The sequence below is a fragment of the Zingiber officinale genome, chromosome 1B (assembly GCF_018446385.1).
Source record: "Zingiber officinale cultivar Zhangliang chromosome 1B, Zo_v1.1, whole genome shotgun sequence".
In the NCBI taxonomy this organism is placed as follows: domain Eukaryota; kingdom Viridiplantae; phylum Streptophyta; class Magnoliopsida; order Zingiberales; family Zingiberaceae; genus Zingiber; species Zingiber officinale.
Window position 1 is genome coordinate 118047971 of NC_055986.1, and position 17397 is coordinate 118065367.

Here is a 17397-nt window from a genome sequence, read left to right on the forward strand (position 1 = left end):
AAACAAAGAAAAGTCATTTACTCACCTTTCATGAAATTTTTTGCCATTTTTGTCCACTGCGAGGTCGGCCGTTTTACCCTTTCATAGTCGTGCATTTGTCCTTAAACAGATCCCTCTTGGGTTACAAATGCTATTTCAGAAGAAACATTTGACTTTGAGCATGTCAAAGAATCTTCGATTTGCCTCGTTTTTACTGTTGTTTTCGACGTCTAGGGTTCCATGATCGACTTCAGCTAAGTGGGTTCATCGCTAGGATGGTGTTTGAAGTCAAAATTATTTTAGGTTTTGGTTCGATGGATGGAGTCATGATGCATCATTATTTTGAGAGGATATTTTGGTCTTGAGTTTGGATGGAATTTGAAGTATAGGGAGCGACTCTAAAGGATTGAAAATAATGTTGATCCCTAAGGAGGTTCAGTTAGAGGCGTGGGCAACTAGTGAGAGACGAAGAAGGTGAGGAGGATAATAAGGGAGAGGAGATTGGCTGTTGGATTATATGTGTCATATTATTTTTTTTGTTTCTCGATGAGATAATAAAATCATGTGATTAACAAGTGAAAAAATTATTAATGGATAAAGATCTTGGATGTTGACATAAAATGTTTGATTAGAATGAGAACAAATCAAAATCTTAATGTTTTATTAGGGTCACCATTATTACTTTGTCACAGTCGAACCGTAAAAAATTGGATTAAAAAGAGTTTGTCTTGGGTCAACTATTCAAAAGTTGAAATCAAAAGATGAAAGGCTATAACAATAAGCATTGCCAAACCAGCGATAAAAAGTTACAAAAGAATTTAAGTTTCCCAGATAAAAATGACATACTAGTTTACTTGTCGCATTTTAGTTATTTATTTCTTTGTTTAATAGGAGAACAATGATCCCCACATTGCATTTATGTTGGGCATGTTATCATAGATGTTAAACCTATACTTAAAACAATATGTCTTTAAAGTGACTAATGAAGCAGAAAATATTTAAACAAAAATTACGCTGCTTATGCATGATTGAAATATTTGATTTTTTTTTCTATTATTGGTGCTTGGTAGTAAAAACTTAGGGAAACTTTCAGTTGCATACTTTAAAGGCTTCAAAAAATAATAATCGAAAAGGGGATCATGCCATGTTAAGATAAAATGTTCTATGATCAGTTTGATAGACAATTGATACGTCAAACACTAGATTGTGAATTAAGCCAATTTGCATCATAAATTATATGAAAAATGTTTAGATATGCGTTAATCATTTTCCATGGATAAAAAAATTGGTAAAATATGTGCAATGACATGTGATTTTGAATGATACATGATTGTAGGTTTGTTGCCTATTACTTTTCTAGATTCTTAGGCATGCTTATGTATTTATTTTCTATCTTATGTATATTTAAGTGATATTACCAATGGGAGATTCACAAGCTAAATATAATATATGGACAATTGAAAAGAGCAACAAATTGTTAAAACTCATGGTTGAGGCTGCCATGCATGGATGACGTGATAGAAATGAAGTCTTTAGCAAAAAAATTGTAGAAACAAAAGTACTGTCAGTTCTAAAAAAAAAACTTGCAATCGAAAAGACTTTCACAAAATATTAAAGTCATTTAAAGTGGTTCAAACAGAGGTACAACAACTATTATAAGCATATGCGTTATAACTCTGATTTTGGATGGTATCCCTAGACAAAGAAATTCACAGCTCTTGAAGAAATTTGGAAGGATTATTTTAAGGTTAATATTTTCTATTTAAAATAATAAAATTTACATTTATGATTGGAATTATAACTCATTTTAACACTTGATATTTTTCATTCTTTGCAATCTCACTCGAAACGTGAACATTATCGAACATATACTTTTGAGGATTATGAAGATCTGAGAATTACAGTTGGAAATGGAACTGCTACATGAAAATACTCAATGAGACAAGGAGATGACATTGATGCAAGAACATTAGAGGTGGAAGGAAATCGAAGTACTAATTTGTTAGATGATTACATGTTCGATCACAATACTGGTGATTTCGTACAAAGTGATAGACAAGAATCTTCATATGAGTTTTCATTTTCCGAGGAGTCTGTTCCACCATTACCATCTCAACCCATAAGTTCAGAAGTTTCTCCAACTACTAGAAAATGAGATATGACCAAGTTTGAAAGAAAATCAAGTATATTTAAGAATACTGATACAGTTGTTATGTATATATTCTCTCACACTCTTGAGAAGGTGGCTTTTAAAATAGAATCAATAGAGAATGCAAGTGAAGGTTGTTGGAATGCTATCAAGGAAGTTTCAAACTTGGAACATCGTACTCGATACAAAGTACTTGATTTGCTTAATACCTAATCAAGGAAGATCAATTTCTTAAAAATGATCATTGAAGAGCGTTCAGGATGGATAGACTATAAATTGAATGAATGCGTGAATTTTTAGGGCATGATTAATAATGTTTTTTATTATGTTAAAATTCTATCATATTATTTTGAATTATTTTCTGGTGATTGAACTAGCAACAATTTCTTGGTTCAGATTATTTATAAATTTATAAGTTTCAAGTTGATTATCAATTATATCTTATTTTGGTTATAAGTGGAATGATTTTCATAAATTATTAGAGTTTTTTTTTATTTTAATTTCTTGTTTGATATCAGGCGATTCATTTAAATGTCAAACATGAACATGCATGAAGTAGAAGAATAAATGGAAGAAGAATTAAATGAAACGTTTAGGTGTTTGTTGGTGAAATTTTATAGGATCCTATGTGTGTTGAGTGAGCATATAACTTATATGCGTAGTGAACATGCCCATCCTCCCTTAAGTAGGCAACCAATAACTTCCAAAGGATACGATTATATTAATGGAATATTAAAAGACGATCCAATACACTTTTAAGAAATTTATTAAATGCACCCTAGTGTATTTTTAAAATTATGCAATATCCTTAGAGAAAAAATACCATTGCAAGATACAATATACATTTGTATTGAAGAAATGGTTGTAATAATGTTTTTACTCGTTGTTAGCCACAATACTTGATACTCTTTGATTCGTAAGACATTTGATCGATGTCACTACAATACTAGCTAAAACTTCAATAAGGTATTGAAAGTATTAAATAGTATTGTAGCAAATATGATGGTCAAACTTGGATCTATAGTGCCTAAGAGAATAAGGGAGAGTACAAGATTTTTTCCTTACTTTAAAGTAAGTAATGAAATTCTTCTATTATTTTTATTACTACTATTATTATTGTTATTATTTTTTCATTGTTATAGGATTGCATTGGAACTATTGAGGTCAGTCATTTTCCAGCAATGGTGTCTGGACATGATACTAATAACTATCGTAATCATCATGGAATGATTTCTCAAAATATTTTGACAGTTTGTAACTTTGATTTAGAATTCATATATGTGCTTAGTGGGTAGGAGGGATCTGTCCATGATTCAAATATTTTGACAGATGTTTTATCAAGAAATAATGGGCTTAAAGTTCCACAAGGTATATATATTTTGTTCTATATGTTACTTTCTTATTTTATTTTAATTTTTTATTTTTTTTAAAATTGCAGATGTTATTTATATTTGGTCGTTTGATTCCACGAACATGGTTTGATAGACGAATACTTTTTGGTAGATGGTGGATATCTGAATCGGTGTCAATTTTTGGCTTCATTTCAAGGTGTCCGTTATCATCTTCAGAAATTCACTGCCCAAGGTCATCACCAAAAAAATGAAAAGAAGTTATTCAATCTTCGTCATGCCTCCTTGAGGAACGCCATTGAGAGAGTGTTTGGAATATTTAAATTGCGGCTTAAAATATTCAAAACAGCTCCTCCATTTTCATAAACAACACAAGTTGAGCTTATTTTAAGTTGTGCCGAATTGTATAATTTTCTTCACAAGGAGTGTTATTATGATAAATTTCTAGTTGAACTAGATAATAAAGTTTCATCATCCTTTCCAGAACAAGTTCATGATGTTGATTGCTTTGATCAATTATTTGATACTTAAGAACAAGAGACACAAAAGTAAATCGAATGTGGAGCGATTTTTATCATATCGACAATAACAAACCTTAGATTTTTTTTCCTATAAATCCATAAGTTTCCATGAAAAAATAATTTTTTTCACAACTATGTGAGAATTTATAAAAGTTAATAAAAATTTATCAACTCCATGAAAATTTATCATTTAAAAAAAAATCAATAAAAATCATTAAATCTCTTAATTAAATATAATTCATCAGGTATTTTAGATTGATAAACTATTATATACAATTAATCAAGGCAATTTTATTGTGTAGCTACTTTATCCCATATGATATTTAAGTATTTACTTCTGATTATAAATAAATTATCAGGTATTTTCAATAAACATAAATTGAGTTGGGAAGTACTCCACTAGATTGGTATAACTTCTAAAACTTTATAATAGATCAATTTAAAATCTATGGATATTTATTTAAAATAATTATTATTTAAACCTTTTATCAACTGACAACTTCAACGAAAAAAAAATAAGTCTAAAACAAAAAGACATGAAGGTCGGAGCTAAGTTATGAATCAATTCAAACTCATTAACATGTCCTTTTAATAATCAAACAATTTTTAGCTCAATTGACTGAACGAAGTGCTAAAGATAGGAATTTGTAAGAAACAAATCTATGTTGTATTTCCCTTTCCCTCCAATGTATGAGCTAAAATAGAAGGAGACTCGCACCAAATTAAAGGCGGAGGCGGGAGACCGCCTCCACGTGGGACGAACCGCCGCCGTCGAGCTTCCGACTATTGCTCGATCCAGGGAGGTGTTCAAGGTTGCGTAATGTGCCAGAAACCTATAAAAAGCTCGCATTGCCCCGGTGCTCGATCGCTCTTCTTGTTGTCCTCGATCCTCATCCCGCCACTTCGCCGTGAGACGAATAAGAGAAAGAGGGCAGGACATCGATGGGATGCCTGCTCTTCTTACTCATGTCCTCGATTTTTATTGGGTAGACAATCGTTGGTTGTAGTTTTCTGCACCGCCCGATGCCTTGCTAATTTCTTGCCTGGATCATTAGACGCCTTCTCCTCCGGCCCAAGTTAATTACGCCTTCAAGGTATGCTCCCAAACAACGCTGTGTTAGATCATAAGAGAGGAGGAGGAGGCTAATCTCATCAATTTGAGTTTCATCTATATAAAACTATGAACATGGTTTGTATTTATCAATGTGATGCCAATTTTTGGACTCGAGCTTCATCGATATTCTTCTCTATTTGTTTACAATGCAAATTAGTTAATAATGAACTTGTTCACTATCTATTTATCTTCATTCATGCACACTAATACAAAATACTAAGTGTGTTTAATTTCATAACTCTGGTTAAGTATTCATCCTTTTTGTGGCTTTTTAAGAAATATCAAAATGGGCGCGTGCACATCAAGGCCAAACAGCAGACCCCGGTCTCACAAGTATTCTCGCCGTTCGAGGAAACACCATGGAAAGCCTGTATGTCCGCTACCTGAATTTTCCATGAGCAAGTTTGTTCAGGTTGAATCTGCTGGGAAAACAAGGCGAAAAACAGACATTTCGAATATGAAATTCCATCTGACTCAGTTGCAGTGGCACCACACTCAAGTGGATGTTCATGGTACTAGTATTTCAACTATCATCTCTTCGTATATTTATCAATTAATTTGCTTGGGATTTGATCGTGTTTCATTGTTATTCCTTCTCTCTGTTCATAAGTGTAATTTCAACTCTCATCTCTCTGCATTTTGCGCAATCATTTGCTTCTCCTAGTTGCTTCACACTTTTACCTTTACTTTCTAACTACATCTTTTCCCTGGTTAATCGTTCTCTTTTATAGTTTTTTATACAAGAAATTTATGTGCTGATTGAATTTGATTCTGGCCCAATTAACCCAATTGGGAGAAATTCCTGACTTTGAGTATCTGCAGATTCTTTTGCTCTTCTAAAATTTACAAATATTTTCCCCCAATATATGAATTTGCCTTTTTTTCTTGATATAAAAATAATATGATATGTTTTAGGAATATGTCAAGACACATGGTTTGATTCTGTCAGCATAGCCGAGTCTGATACTGATGATGATTTTATCAGTGTAGATGGAGGTAAACATTTTATGCTGAATGAATGAAAGCATCACATGACATTTCAAAAGAGTACTGACAATGGCTTCTTTTGTTACTTTAGATAGTACGCCATCAGAAAAAGAGGAGACTCAAATGTTGGATTATGAAAATGCTTCACGTGTTGTTGATGCACTGTGTAAGTTGGATGATTGTGGTAGTACTCCAGTGGCATTGGCTGTTGAACAATATCTGAAAAGAGAAGGTAAATTGGAGAAGTTCTCAAGCAAGGATGAAGAGGAAGATGCAGAATTTTATGGTGGAAGGGCCAACAAGACCCAAGGCACAGAAAAAGTTTCTAGAAAGAAGAAACAACTTGAAAAAACATATGGTAGCTTTAAGGATTTGAAAGAAAGACATGATACAGAAGAACAATCCCTTGTGAACAAGATGCAGTGTCGTTTAAGTAGATTAGTTTCTTCTTTGAGTTTCAATGATAAGATCTATGGAATGAGCACTCTTAGTCCATCAGGTCAAAAGAAAAAGTCAGCTGTTGTCAGGCTTTCTTACAAAAGGCAGTCCTGTGATGGTGAAGAAACTACTGATTTTTGTAAGTTTATAATTTGGCATCTGATTTCTTATGGATACACTTGCGCACACACATATATGCCATTGCTGTATTTGTTACTAAAACTGGGCTTCACCTTTGCCACTTGTATTTGTTACTAAAACTGTTACTGGTGCTATGAACAGATTGAATCTATTATGATAATATAACTTAATCTTGTAGAAAACCTGGATCATTGGGGATTGGGATATCAATTTTTCATGTTGCTCATCTATAATATGTCCTGGTTAATTCATTTGTGGGAAATCCCAGGAGCATCATATGTTAGTAAGTTTTATGAATAGAAAGAGAGAATAAAACAATAATTTGTAGCTGGACTGTTTTAATGTTCCCATTGTCAGACGAAACAAAGTCAGGAAGCATTTTTACTTGTCTGTAATGTTGTCTTGAGGATCACAAAGAAACTTTTACTATCTGAATGTTTTCTACACTAATTATGTATTTCAAATAATGCAGTATGGCGGATGGTTGATACATTGGTTCACTTTGTTATGTGCAGGTTATTCAGAGGCCTGAATTTTTTGTTTTATCGAACTTTTACATGTTTTGTCAAGTTCGAGATTTATACTACATGGAGGGTTATACCAAAAAGTCATTAAGGTTGTTACTAGTTTAGAGTACTTACAATAAAAGTTTCTAAGTATGTATAGATACCAAATTGGGTTGTTTGTTGGAGTGATTATGATACTAGTATTCCAGGCAGTATAATGGTTTGTGCATTTTGGTTTGAACATAACTAAAATATGACTGTTATTTAAGCCTTTACTACATGGATTCATAAGAATCCTTGGTGTATATAGCAGTCAGTATATGCTTGGTCCAGGTTTTGTAGCTTGTTTTGTCATAGTTCTCACTGCATTGAGTTTGGATACTAGATTTTTACCGTATAGGCAATATAACTACAAAAGTTCATAGAGTGAGTAATAGTTGTTTTCTTTACGAATGATTTTGATGTCTAAATGACAAAATTGGTCAATTTTATCTTGCATATCCTTGAAGCTGATTGTTGTATCCTTCTTAACATATAGGTGAAACAAAAAAATTCTTACTTCGCCCAAAAGGAGGGTTAGTAATCCCAAAATCCCCAGGGGAAAAGCCAACTGCAGGATGCTGGTCCTTTCTTGATCCATCAACTTTTGAACTTCGCGGAGAAAGCTATTTCAGGTATGATTTTTTTTTTCCAGATCTGAAAACCTATAGTTTGTTTGCATGTTAATAAAAAAGTTTGTGCTTGCATAATCTCTCATATGTATTTGCTGTGAAGGGATAAGAAGAAATATCCTGCTCCAAACTATGCACCATATTACCCAATTGGTGTTGACCTGTTCATATGCCCATGCAAAGTAAATCATATTGCTCAACACCTTGAACTTCCTCAAGTAAAGACATATGGGAAACTTCCTTCCCTTCTTGTTGTTAATATTCAGGCATGGAATGTTTCATACCTTTTTATGGTTGGAGTAGTCAATTATATGTAAAAGTTAATTTCACATTTTCTTACAGATGCCTACTTATCCTGCCGCAATGTTTCTTGGTGATACTGATGGGGAAGGAATGAGCTTAGTCTTATATTTTAAATTATCTGAATGTTACGACAAAGAGGTTTCTGATAATTTCCAACACTTAATAACGGTATGTTTCTTTCCCTCCTAATTGTTGTTTGTTGAACTACTTTTGGTTGAAAATATTACAGGGAATTATGATGCACAATGGGATATTTTGCAGAAATTTATTGATGATGAAATGGAAAGGAATAAAGGATTCGCAATGGAAACGACCACCCCCTTTAGAGAGAGGTTGAAAATCCTTGGTGGGTTGGTTAACCCAGAGGATCTTAATTTGAGTTCTGCAGAAAGAAAGCTAATACAAGGATACAACTTTAAGCCTGTTCTTTCACGTCCTCAACATAGTTTTTATGAGGTATTTAAACCAGAAGTAGTTAAGAACTAACCATTTTTCAAGTTAAGATTTGAGGGGATACTAATATTCTGAAAAACTAGTTCAGTGAGGAAAAGGTTCAAATTATACATTCCTGTTTTCTCAAATCAGAACTACATTCAAACATTCTCGAGTCAATGAACAAGAGAGCTACTTTTCAAAAATGACCTTTTCAACATTAGTATAATGTTAGGTGTTTGGCATTACGTAGTTGATCTATATTTTGTGTATCTACAGGGAATTATGAGTTGGATGGATCGACAACAGTATTTTGATTTCTAATGTCGACTGACTGCATATGCTTCTGTACTGCATTTGTGATATACAGTGTGTCATGTCATCACCTGCCGTCTGAAAATTCCTCTTGCCTCTTGCTAACATTTGTGCTTCTTGACATATATTAGAAGTGTAAACTGAAACTTTTCGTTGGTTACATAATGAATTGCGAGTAGATCTCATAAGTTGTTTCACTACAGGGTGAAAATTACTTTGAGATTGATCTTGATATACATCGCTTCAGCTACATATCAAGAAAGGGTCTAGAAGCATTTAGAGAACGTTTGAAAGATGGGATCCTTGATTTGGGTTTAACAATTCAGGTGAGTCTAATTCATACTCTACACATATTTCCTTTCAATTTGAGTAGCACAATCGTATTCTCTTGTCTTTGCTTCTTTGCTACCTACTTAGATTGGAAACCCTTAAAAATTGTATATTTATTGTATTATGTCTGAATTTGCATTTTGCTGATGCTTATTTTTGTAATCTTTCCAAAATTGAATCAGCCCCAGAAGGCAGAGGAACTCCCAGAGCAAGTCCTATGCTGCGTGAGGCTGAATAAGATCGACTTTATTAATCGTGGGCAAATTCCGAGCATTGTCGCTCTATAATTGATATGTTAAAAAGACAAAGCAAAGTAGCAATGTCTAATGTGATTACCTCAAATCTCAATAATCTTTTTTTTTTCCAGTAATGTATGTCCTATGTGTGTACTCTTGATGTATTCAGTCGTCGTAATGTCTTTAATATGTGTATATATAATACAATATAAATTCTTTTGAGATTTGGATTGATTTTAATTTTCTTTTAGAGAGTAAAACTTGAGTATAGAATATAATTCGATAATTTAATATGATAATTTGCTGATTTCATTAATATTTCTCTGGCGGGTTCATCGTCCATGCATGATGACTTGTGCCTTAGGAAGGACACGAGAGAAGAAAGGGCTCATAGGAGAGTAGTGGGCAGGAGGAGTTTAGATGCCCTGATCAAGACCAGATTGGCTGATAAAAAGTATGTCAAGGACAAGAAGAAGCAGCAGTAGCTCTAGCTAGGATCAGTTGTTATGTTAGCACAAAGAGAAGTGAAGAAGGCTACTGCAGGAACAAGCCGAGTGAGAATTAGCAGAAACCTGCTTCTGATCATCAAGGACAAGTAGTAACTCGCGGGGTTAAATATAATGAAAAAAAAGCATCGTCTTTAATGCGTACTAGAGAGTCGATGGCGAGAAGAGATCATAAAGAAGAGTGCTTGGTGATGGTGAAGGAGTTAGAGGAAGATGGCGAAGGGAGGGAGTCTAGCTTCGATTTGTTTGAACTAGAGAGTTGTCATTTACGAGGTGATTTTTCATTTGATCTTCTTGTTTATGGGAGCCCAAACTTGCATGCATGGTGTTTACAGAGTTGATGCTTCTAATATTACTAATTAATTTGCATATTAGTCGACAAAAAATAGTATGGATATTGATACGGTGCATAAGAGTAGGGTCCAATAAAGTCGGACAGTCAGAAGTCAAGGGGACGTGATAGTTAGAAGTCAAGAGGACGTGACAGTCAGAAGTCAAGGGGACGTGACAGTCAGAAGTCAAGGGGACGTGATAGTCAGAAGTCAAGGGGACGTGACAGTTAGAAGTCAAGAAGACGTGGTAGTCAGAAGTCAAAGGTGACATGACAGTTAACAAACAGGGAAGATGGCAGGACCGCCTAGTATCGTCAGACGTATAATGCTAGGTCGGGTGCTTACAGATCAAGAGCCCAAGTCTGAATCATGGTACGCAATCGAGGTAATGTTTGACCTGCTCTCACTGGTCGGGTTCTCACATACTAGGACCCTAGATCTGAGACACCCGGGTCTGAGACATGGTGGGCAGTCGAAGTGATGCCTAATCTGCTCCAACTAGTCGGGGTTCCACAGCTCGGCTATATCCAAGCCTGATTCTCCCAGTATGCCAACTACGTACCGACCATCTCGAGCTTCTCCTATTCACACACGGTCAGAACAGAGGGTGCTACACGACAACAAAGTCAGTGAATCGTAACCGCTTATCAGAGAATAACTATTGTATGTCAAGAAATATTCCAACGATCCACAGTCATCTACAAATAGAACCTTCTTCCAGTCCATAAAAGAGTGTCATGCATCCTCCATCACCAGATAGGTCCTGACACCCGACATTCCCTGACATCAGTCAGGCTCCAGAGGTACGTACTGTCATATAAGAAGGGAGATCCTCTCCCTTACGCAGGTACGCTCTCTCGCACATTTGAACTTGTCTTCTACTTTTTTCTGGGAAAAAAGTACATGACTTGAGCATCGGAGGACCTGTTCCGGGGACTTTTTCCCTGGTTTTTGACCTCTAACGTTCCGTGTGCTTGTCTGGGTGTGTGCAGAGCTCAAGTATCGTCGGCTCAGTCATCGTCGTCCATCAGTGCCATGTGTGGGTCCGTTCTTGTGGGCGCATATGAGAAGGGTGTCCCAGTCGCCTCTCTGTCAACACCAGCAACAGTTCATCCTGCTTTCGTCTGACTCAGATTCTGAACAGGATCAATTTGACGTCGTTTGTGGGAATCTCCTTCACCTATTCTGGAGCGTGAAGATGGAGGACACCGGACAAATCAACGTGACTATGACGACAGGGGAATACGAACTGTTCAAGGAGGCCAAGAGGCGAGCGGTTTCCGAAAAACAGACCACTGCTTCACGACCATACAAGATGCTTGCAGTTTCCAAGGACCTGACTCACGTTTCTAATAGAGGATCTAAGAGGAAACAACCCGAGGAGTTTCCCCTGGCTTTCTATCGAGAACCGGGCCCGAACTGTTACTATAAGGGCTCAGAATGCTATAATAAGAAAGAGCAACCGCAGACCTCTATGGCATAAAGCTCCCCGCTCAGGGACTCAAAGAAAGGGAAACGTATAGTCCTCAGGGAGGAGTCTCGGGGGGAGCCTGATGAGCAAGTGTCATTCTCTCTAAGGGTACTCGAGGAAAAGCTACCGAAGGAGTACAAGCCCCCAGCTATCGGGGAATATGATGGTAGCAAAGATCTGGAGGATCATCTCCGCAAGTTTAGGAATGCTGCGTTGTTGCACCAATACAACAATGCCATCAAATGCCGAGTGTTCTTGAACACTCTGTCCAGTTCAACACAAAAATGGTTTGATAGACAGCCGAGCGGGTCCATCACCTATTTCCATGACTTCAAGACTATTTTCCTGCATCATTTCGCCAGCAGCAGGAAGTATTAGAAGACAGACCACTATCTCTTTATCCTCAAGCAAGGGTCTGCCGAGCCCTTGAGGATCTATATCAAATGCTTCAACCAAGTGGCGCAGGACGTCCCATCCGCTACTTCTGAAATATTGATGAGCACCTTCTCTCATGGATTGGTAGAAAGAGAGTTCTTCCGAGATCTCATCTGAGAGCTTGTGAAGAATTTCGATGAGATGCTAGGGAAGACTGCCGGTTATATTAACGTAGAAGAAGCTCAGACGACTCGGCGGAAAGCGGACAAGATGCCTGCTCCCGCCAACAAACCAGAGAAGAGGCCACCCCAATTGTCAGCTCAGCCTCTTCCACGCGCCTGGGATGCCTGACCGCAATTCCCTCCTTGTCAGGATTCCAGGCTGGCCCAACGTGTGGTAGTTGTCCAAGCCCTAAGGCCCGGTCAGTGGGAGTCGCGTTATTGCACTTACCATAGGTCCCACACCCATGCCACAAGTGATTACTTCCAATTCGCCTGTGACTCCTGGCGCGGAGCTGAGCTGGGCCTGCCCCCACCTGAGATCGCGCCCAAGATTTAGAGGTTGCTGGCTAGCCAACAGCTCATGACAGGCCAGTCTGGTAGACTCCTGCCCGACAATGCAGGACAAGGAAGTCAACAGCCCGGTCGAAACTAGGAGCCAGGAGAAGCCCGGGAAGAGGAGAATAGGAGAAATACGGTGATCCACGAGATTGGTATGATCTTCGGAGGGCTCACAGATGGAGATTCCACTAGGGCTCAGAAATCTCATGAGCGCCGCCTGGAGATACACGGTGTAGGATGCAGTCGAGAGCAAGCTGCAGGGCCCATCATCAGCTTTGGCTCGCAAGACCTGGAGGGGTTGGAGCTTTCTCACGATGATGCCCTAATAATCAAAGCAGTCATCGCCAACAGTTGCGTGGCTAGAGTTTTTGTTGATACCCGAAGCTTTGTCAACGTGTTGTTCAAGAGTGCATTCGAGGTCATACAAATCGACGCCAGTGAACTCCAGCCCGTGGCTACTTCATATACGGTTTCACCGACAATGAAGTACGCCCCATGGGCCAGATCAAGCTAGCCATATCTTTGGGTAGCGAGCCCCTGGTGAGGACGCGGAGGAGCACCTTCATAGTGGTGGATTCACCGTCCTCATACAACGTCATCTTTGGGAGATCGGTGTTGGTGCAACATCCCTCAGGTCAAGGTTGACCTGGTTAACCAAGCTGAGTCTTGGTTTGGGTTTAGATGTTTGACAATAAGATATTGATCGAAGAAGAGTCAAGTAGGTCAAGGTTGACCGGATACTTGACTGGGAAGTCCTAACTGGCATGTTAGGCAGGTGAAAATCCTGGTGAGTGAAGCCAGGTGAAAGTCCTAGTGAGTGAAGCTAGGCAGAAGGAAATCCTGGTGAGTGAAGCCAGGTGAAAGTCCTAGTGAGTGAAGCTAGGCAGATGGAAAACCCTAGTGAGTGAAGCTAGGTGAAAGTCCTGGTGAGTGAAGCCAGACAAAGGAAATCCAGATGGATCAAGGATGATCGAACATCTGGTGTTGGGAAGTCCGAGTAGGTCAAAGGATTGACTGGATACTTGGCAAGGAAGGAAATCCAGATGGGTCAAGGTTGACCAGACATCTGGTGGAAGTCCAAGTAGGTCAAAGGATTGGCTGGATACTTGGCAAGGAAGGAAATCCAGATGGATCAAGGATGATCGGACATCTGGTGTTGGGAAGTCCAAGTAGGTCAAGGGAGTGACCGGATACTTGGCACGACGAGTAAAAGTCCAAGTGGGTCAAAGGGATTGACCGGACACTTGGTGGGAAGTCCTAGCAGGTCAAAGGAGTGACCAGATGCTAGGCATGATGTACCAACGGGTCAAGGTTGACCGGGTGTTGGTTTGGTAGGCTTGGGACTTGGTTTTGGGCAAAAACCAAGTACTGGATCGATCAGTGGATCGATCCAAGCCTTTCCTAGCGAACAGAGAGCCTCTGGATCGATCCGTGGATCGATCCAGATGTCCCAATCGATCGGTGGATCGATTGCGCGATAAGCGCTGGATCGATCCAGGCGTTTTTCCCAGAGCACAGAGGCGCTCTGGATCGATCCGTGAATCGATCCAAAGCCTCCCCGATCGATTGTGAACATTCGAATCGATCGGGATCCGACCGTTGGCGTCGATAAAGGCCGCAGGCGCACGATTCCTTCGGTATCTCTTAACCGATTCATTCCAGCTCTTCACCAGCTTCTCCACAGCTCTCTACAAGCACGTGATCGCCAGTTCTTGAAGGTTCTTGGAGGCTTTCCAAGTCAAGAGGCGGATCCATTGCAAGAGGAAGAAGTTAGGGTTAGGGTTTTCACTGCATTTCTTGTAAGCTTTTACTTAATCTTTACTACCCTTTCTTCTTCTTGTACTGAGAGTCTTGTAGGGCTTCTCCGCCCTCGGTAGTTACCGAAAAGGAGTGTTTCATAGTGGAGGGTGCGTGCGTGGTGTGGATCCTTGGATTAGTCACCTCCTTTGGAGGTGGATACCAAGTAAAATCCTAGTGTTAGCGTGGTTGTATTTGTTTCTGTATTTTCCGCTGCATATCCTTGAAGAAACAAGCAACGCCAGCAACGCAAGCACCGAGCAACCCCTCTAGCTATTCACTCCTAACAAGTGGTATCAGAGCGAGGCCGCTCTTCACCGGAATCATCGTCGGAAGGGTCAAGCATATCAAGAAAAGCTAGAGGGTGAAGAAGTTGGAGCAAATTCTTCAAGTTCAAGATTTTATCAAGCTCAACTTCAAGATGCAATTCCAAGATGGACTTGGATTTGACACAAGGGTGGCTCCACCATACACATCCACAAGCTTCGATTCTTGGAAATCAAGAATCGAAACCTTTCTTATGATGGAGATAGAGCAATGGTTTGCTCTAATGGAAGGCTTCGAAGCTCCAACAAACTCCAAGGGCAAGCTTCTCAAGAAAAGCAAATGGAGCTCGGAGAAAATCCAAAGGTGCGAGGCCAATGAAAAAGTGACCAAGCTTTTGGTCAATTTATTGCCAAGCACCATCCTTTGCAAAATTGGAGAATTTGAAGATGCAAAGGACTTATGGCCAAGCTTCATGAAGAGATCCCTCCACTGTACAAGAGCAAGAAGAATCCAGAGAGGGTGACTCTTTGGAGCAAGACCAAGAGGAGGATTCCGAGGTTGAGAGATGCTCAACCTCCGAAGAAGAAATCAAGAAGCTTCATCCTCAAGGGAATGCAACGAAGGGAACAAGGAGGGAGCATACTCCTTGTTTCATATTCAAGATGATGAAGCCTCCACCACCAGGATTGAGGGGGAGCAATCCTTGGTGACACCGGATCAAGAAGAAGGAGAAGTTTCTACATCCGGGTCAAGAGAAGAAGAGGAGGAAGAAGCTTCTACCTCCACAAGTCAAGAAAAATCAAATGGAGGAGAATCAAGGTCCGATCAAGAGGAAGCTTCTACCTCCGGATCCAAAGAAAAAGATGCCACCCCTACAAGCAAAGGTATAAATATTTCAATTAATAATAAAAATCATATTATATGCTTTGAATGTAGGGAACATGGGCACTACAAGAGCAAGTGCCCTAAATTAGCCAAGAAGAAGGGCCAAGTGGCACAAAAGGGCAAGGTGAAGCCCAAGGAGACCATCCCCAACACAAAGAAGAGCAAGGAGCATATTATATGCTTCTCTTGCAATCAAAAGGGGCATTACCGGAGTCAATGCCTCAAGGGGAAGAAGATGGTCAAGGCTCAAGGAGGCATTAGTCAAGGGGGAGCCTCCAAGGTAAAGAAGAAGGTAACATTTATTGAGCCTACTCCTTTACATTATGGTAAAAAGCATGATAGTTCTAATTTTTATCATTTTAATGCGATTTACCATAAGAATAGGAAGCATGAGGGGTTTAAGGAAAAGCATGTGGCCCTACATGCCAAAACTACTACACCTAAGGCTAGGAATGTAGGTAAAAGTCTAGGCAAGAACTCTAAGGATTGTAGCTATAAGTCTAGAAACAAAAATGCTCATGGACTTAATGAAAAACCAAATTCTAAGGATTTAATGATAGAAAATCAAGTCTTGAGATCAAGACTTGATAAAATGGAAAAGACCCTAAAAAGGATGGAAAATATCCTAAAAGGGCAAAATGAGCAAAACCTAGGGCTAGGAAAGTCAAAGCCATCAAATAGCCATAGAGGTTTGGGATACAAACCAAAGGTTAAGAAGGATGTGCCTAGTTATCATAGGGTTCCATATAGTTATGGAACAAACCCTAGGTTTAGTGGTCAAGTCAAGAATACTAGGGAAGTCATCCCTAAGAGTATTTTTGCAACCAAAGTGATTAAAACTTCTAAGAAGTCTAAGAAAGTCACTAACAAGGTCACAAGGGAGGCTATCCCTAGGGTTGACCTAGAAAATGTGACCAAGGCTTCTAAGAAGCCCAACAAGGTCACTAGGAAGGTATCTAGGGAAGTTATCCCTAGTGAGTACCTAGAGCATCCAAGGAGCACCAATAGGTGTTGGGTTCCTAGGAGCATCTTCTCTACCCCATAAATGGGTTAGAGAGTGTCAACTCCAATTAGAAAGGTAGTTAACCCAACTTTGAGGAAATTGACACTCAAGGAGCATTTTCAAGGTTTTTGTTAACCTTTGAAAATGAAATGGAACTATTATTTACTCATTGAAAGAGTAAAATGTGCCTAGTGGTGAAAAGTTGATTTTAATCTTAAAAGGCACATATTGGGAAATTCATAAGAGCTACCAAGTTGGGATTTTGGTATGTTCTTAGGAAATTTAAGGCAATCCGGGCCTTAACTTTAAAGTGCTACTCTTGTGGAAAAATGAAATATGCCAACATTTGAGGAATATGCTTAATTTCAATTGGCATAAATTAATCAAGGAAATTAGAAATGCCAATTTAGGTTTTGGCGTTTTCTTGACGCACTTAAGGGCAATCTAGGTTTAAGTTGTAAGTTTAGCTAAGGTTTTAAGGATACTTAGGTAGTTAATCTAGGTATATTTTATTTATGCTAAATCTTGCCATGATTGTTTGCCCATCATATGCCATGACATCATGTCTACTTTTGCATTCATGACTTATTATGAAAAATACAAAAATACCATGTCATGACATTCATACATCATGTAGTTATAGGATATTTTCTTTTGAAAATTATTTCCTTTTGATGTATGCCATAACATTATCATGCATTAAGTTTAATTCCTTGTAATCAAGGACAAA

The 17397-nt window shown here is 38.5% G+C and overlaps 1 protein-coding gene across 1 annotated transcript; it reads left to right on the forward strand.

Annotated features, from left to right (window-relative positions):
- The first annotated feature begins 5398 nt into the window (after positions 1–5398).
- On the forward strand, positions 5399–10618 carry LOC122041315. The gene is made up of 10 exons (XM_042600952.1): positions 5399–5624; positions 6028–6108; positions 6191–6676; positions 7723–7858; positions 7959–8121; positions 8198–8326; positions 8420–8614; positions 9109–9231; positions 9418–9510; positions 10586–10618. Exons 1-10 carry the CDS (start codon positions 5399–5401, stop codon positions 10616–10618), a joined length of 1665 nt encoding a protein of 554 aa, XP_042456886.1.
- Positions 10619–17397: the final 6779 nt, after the last annotated feature.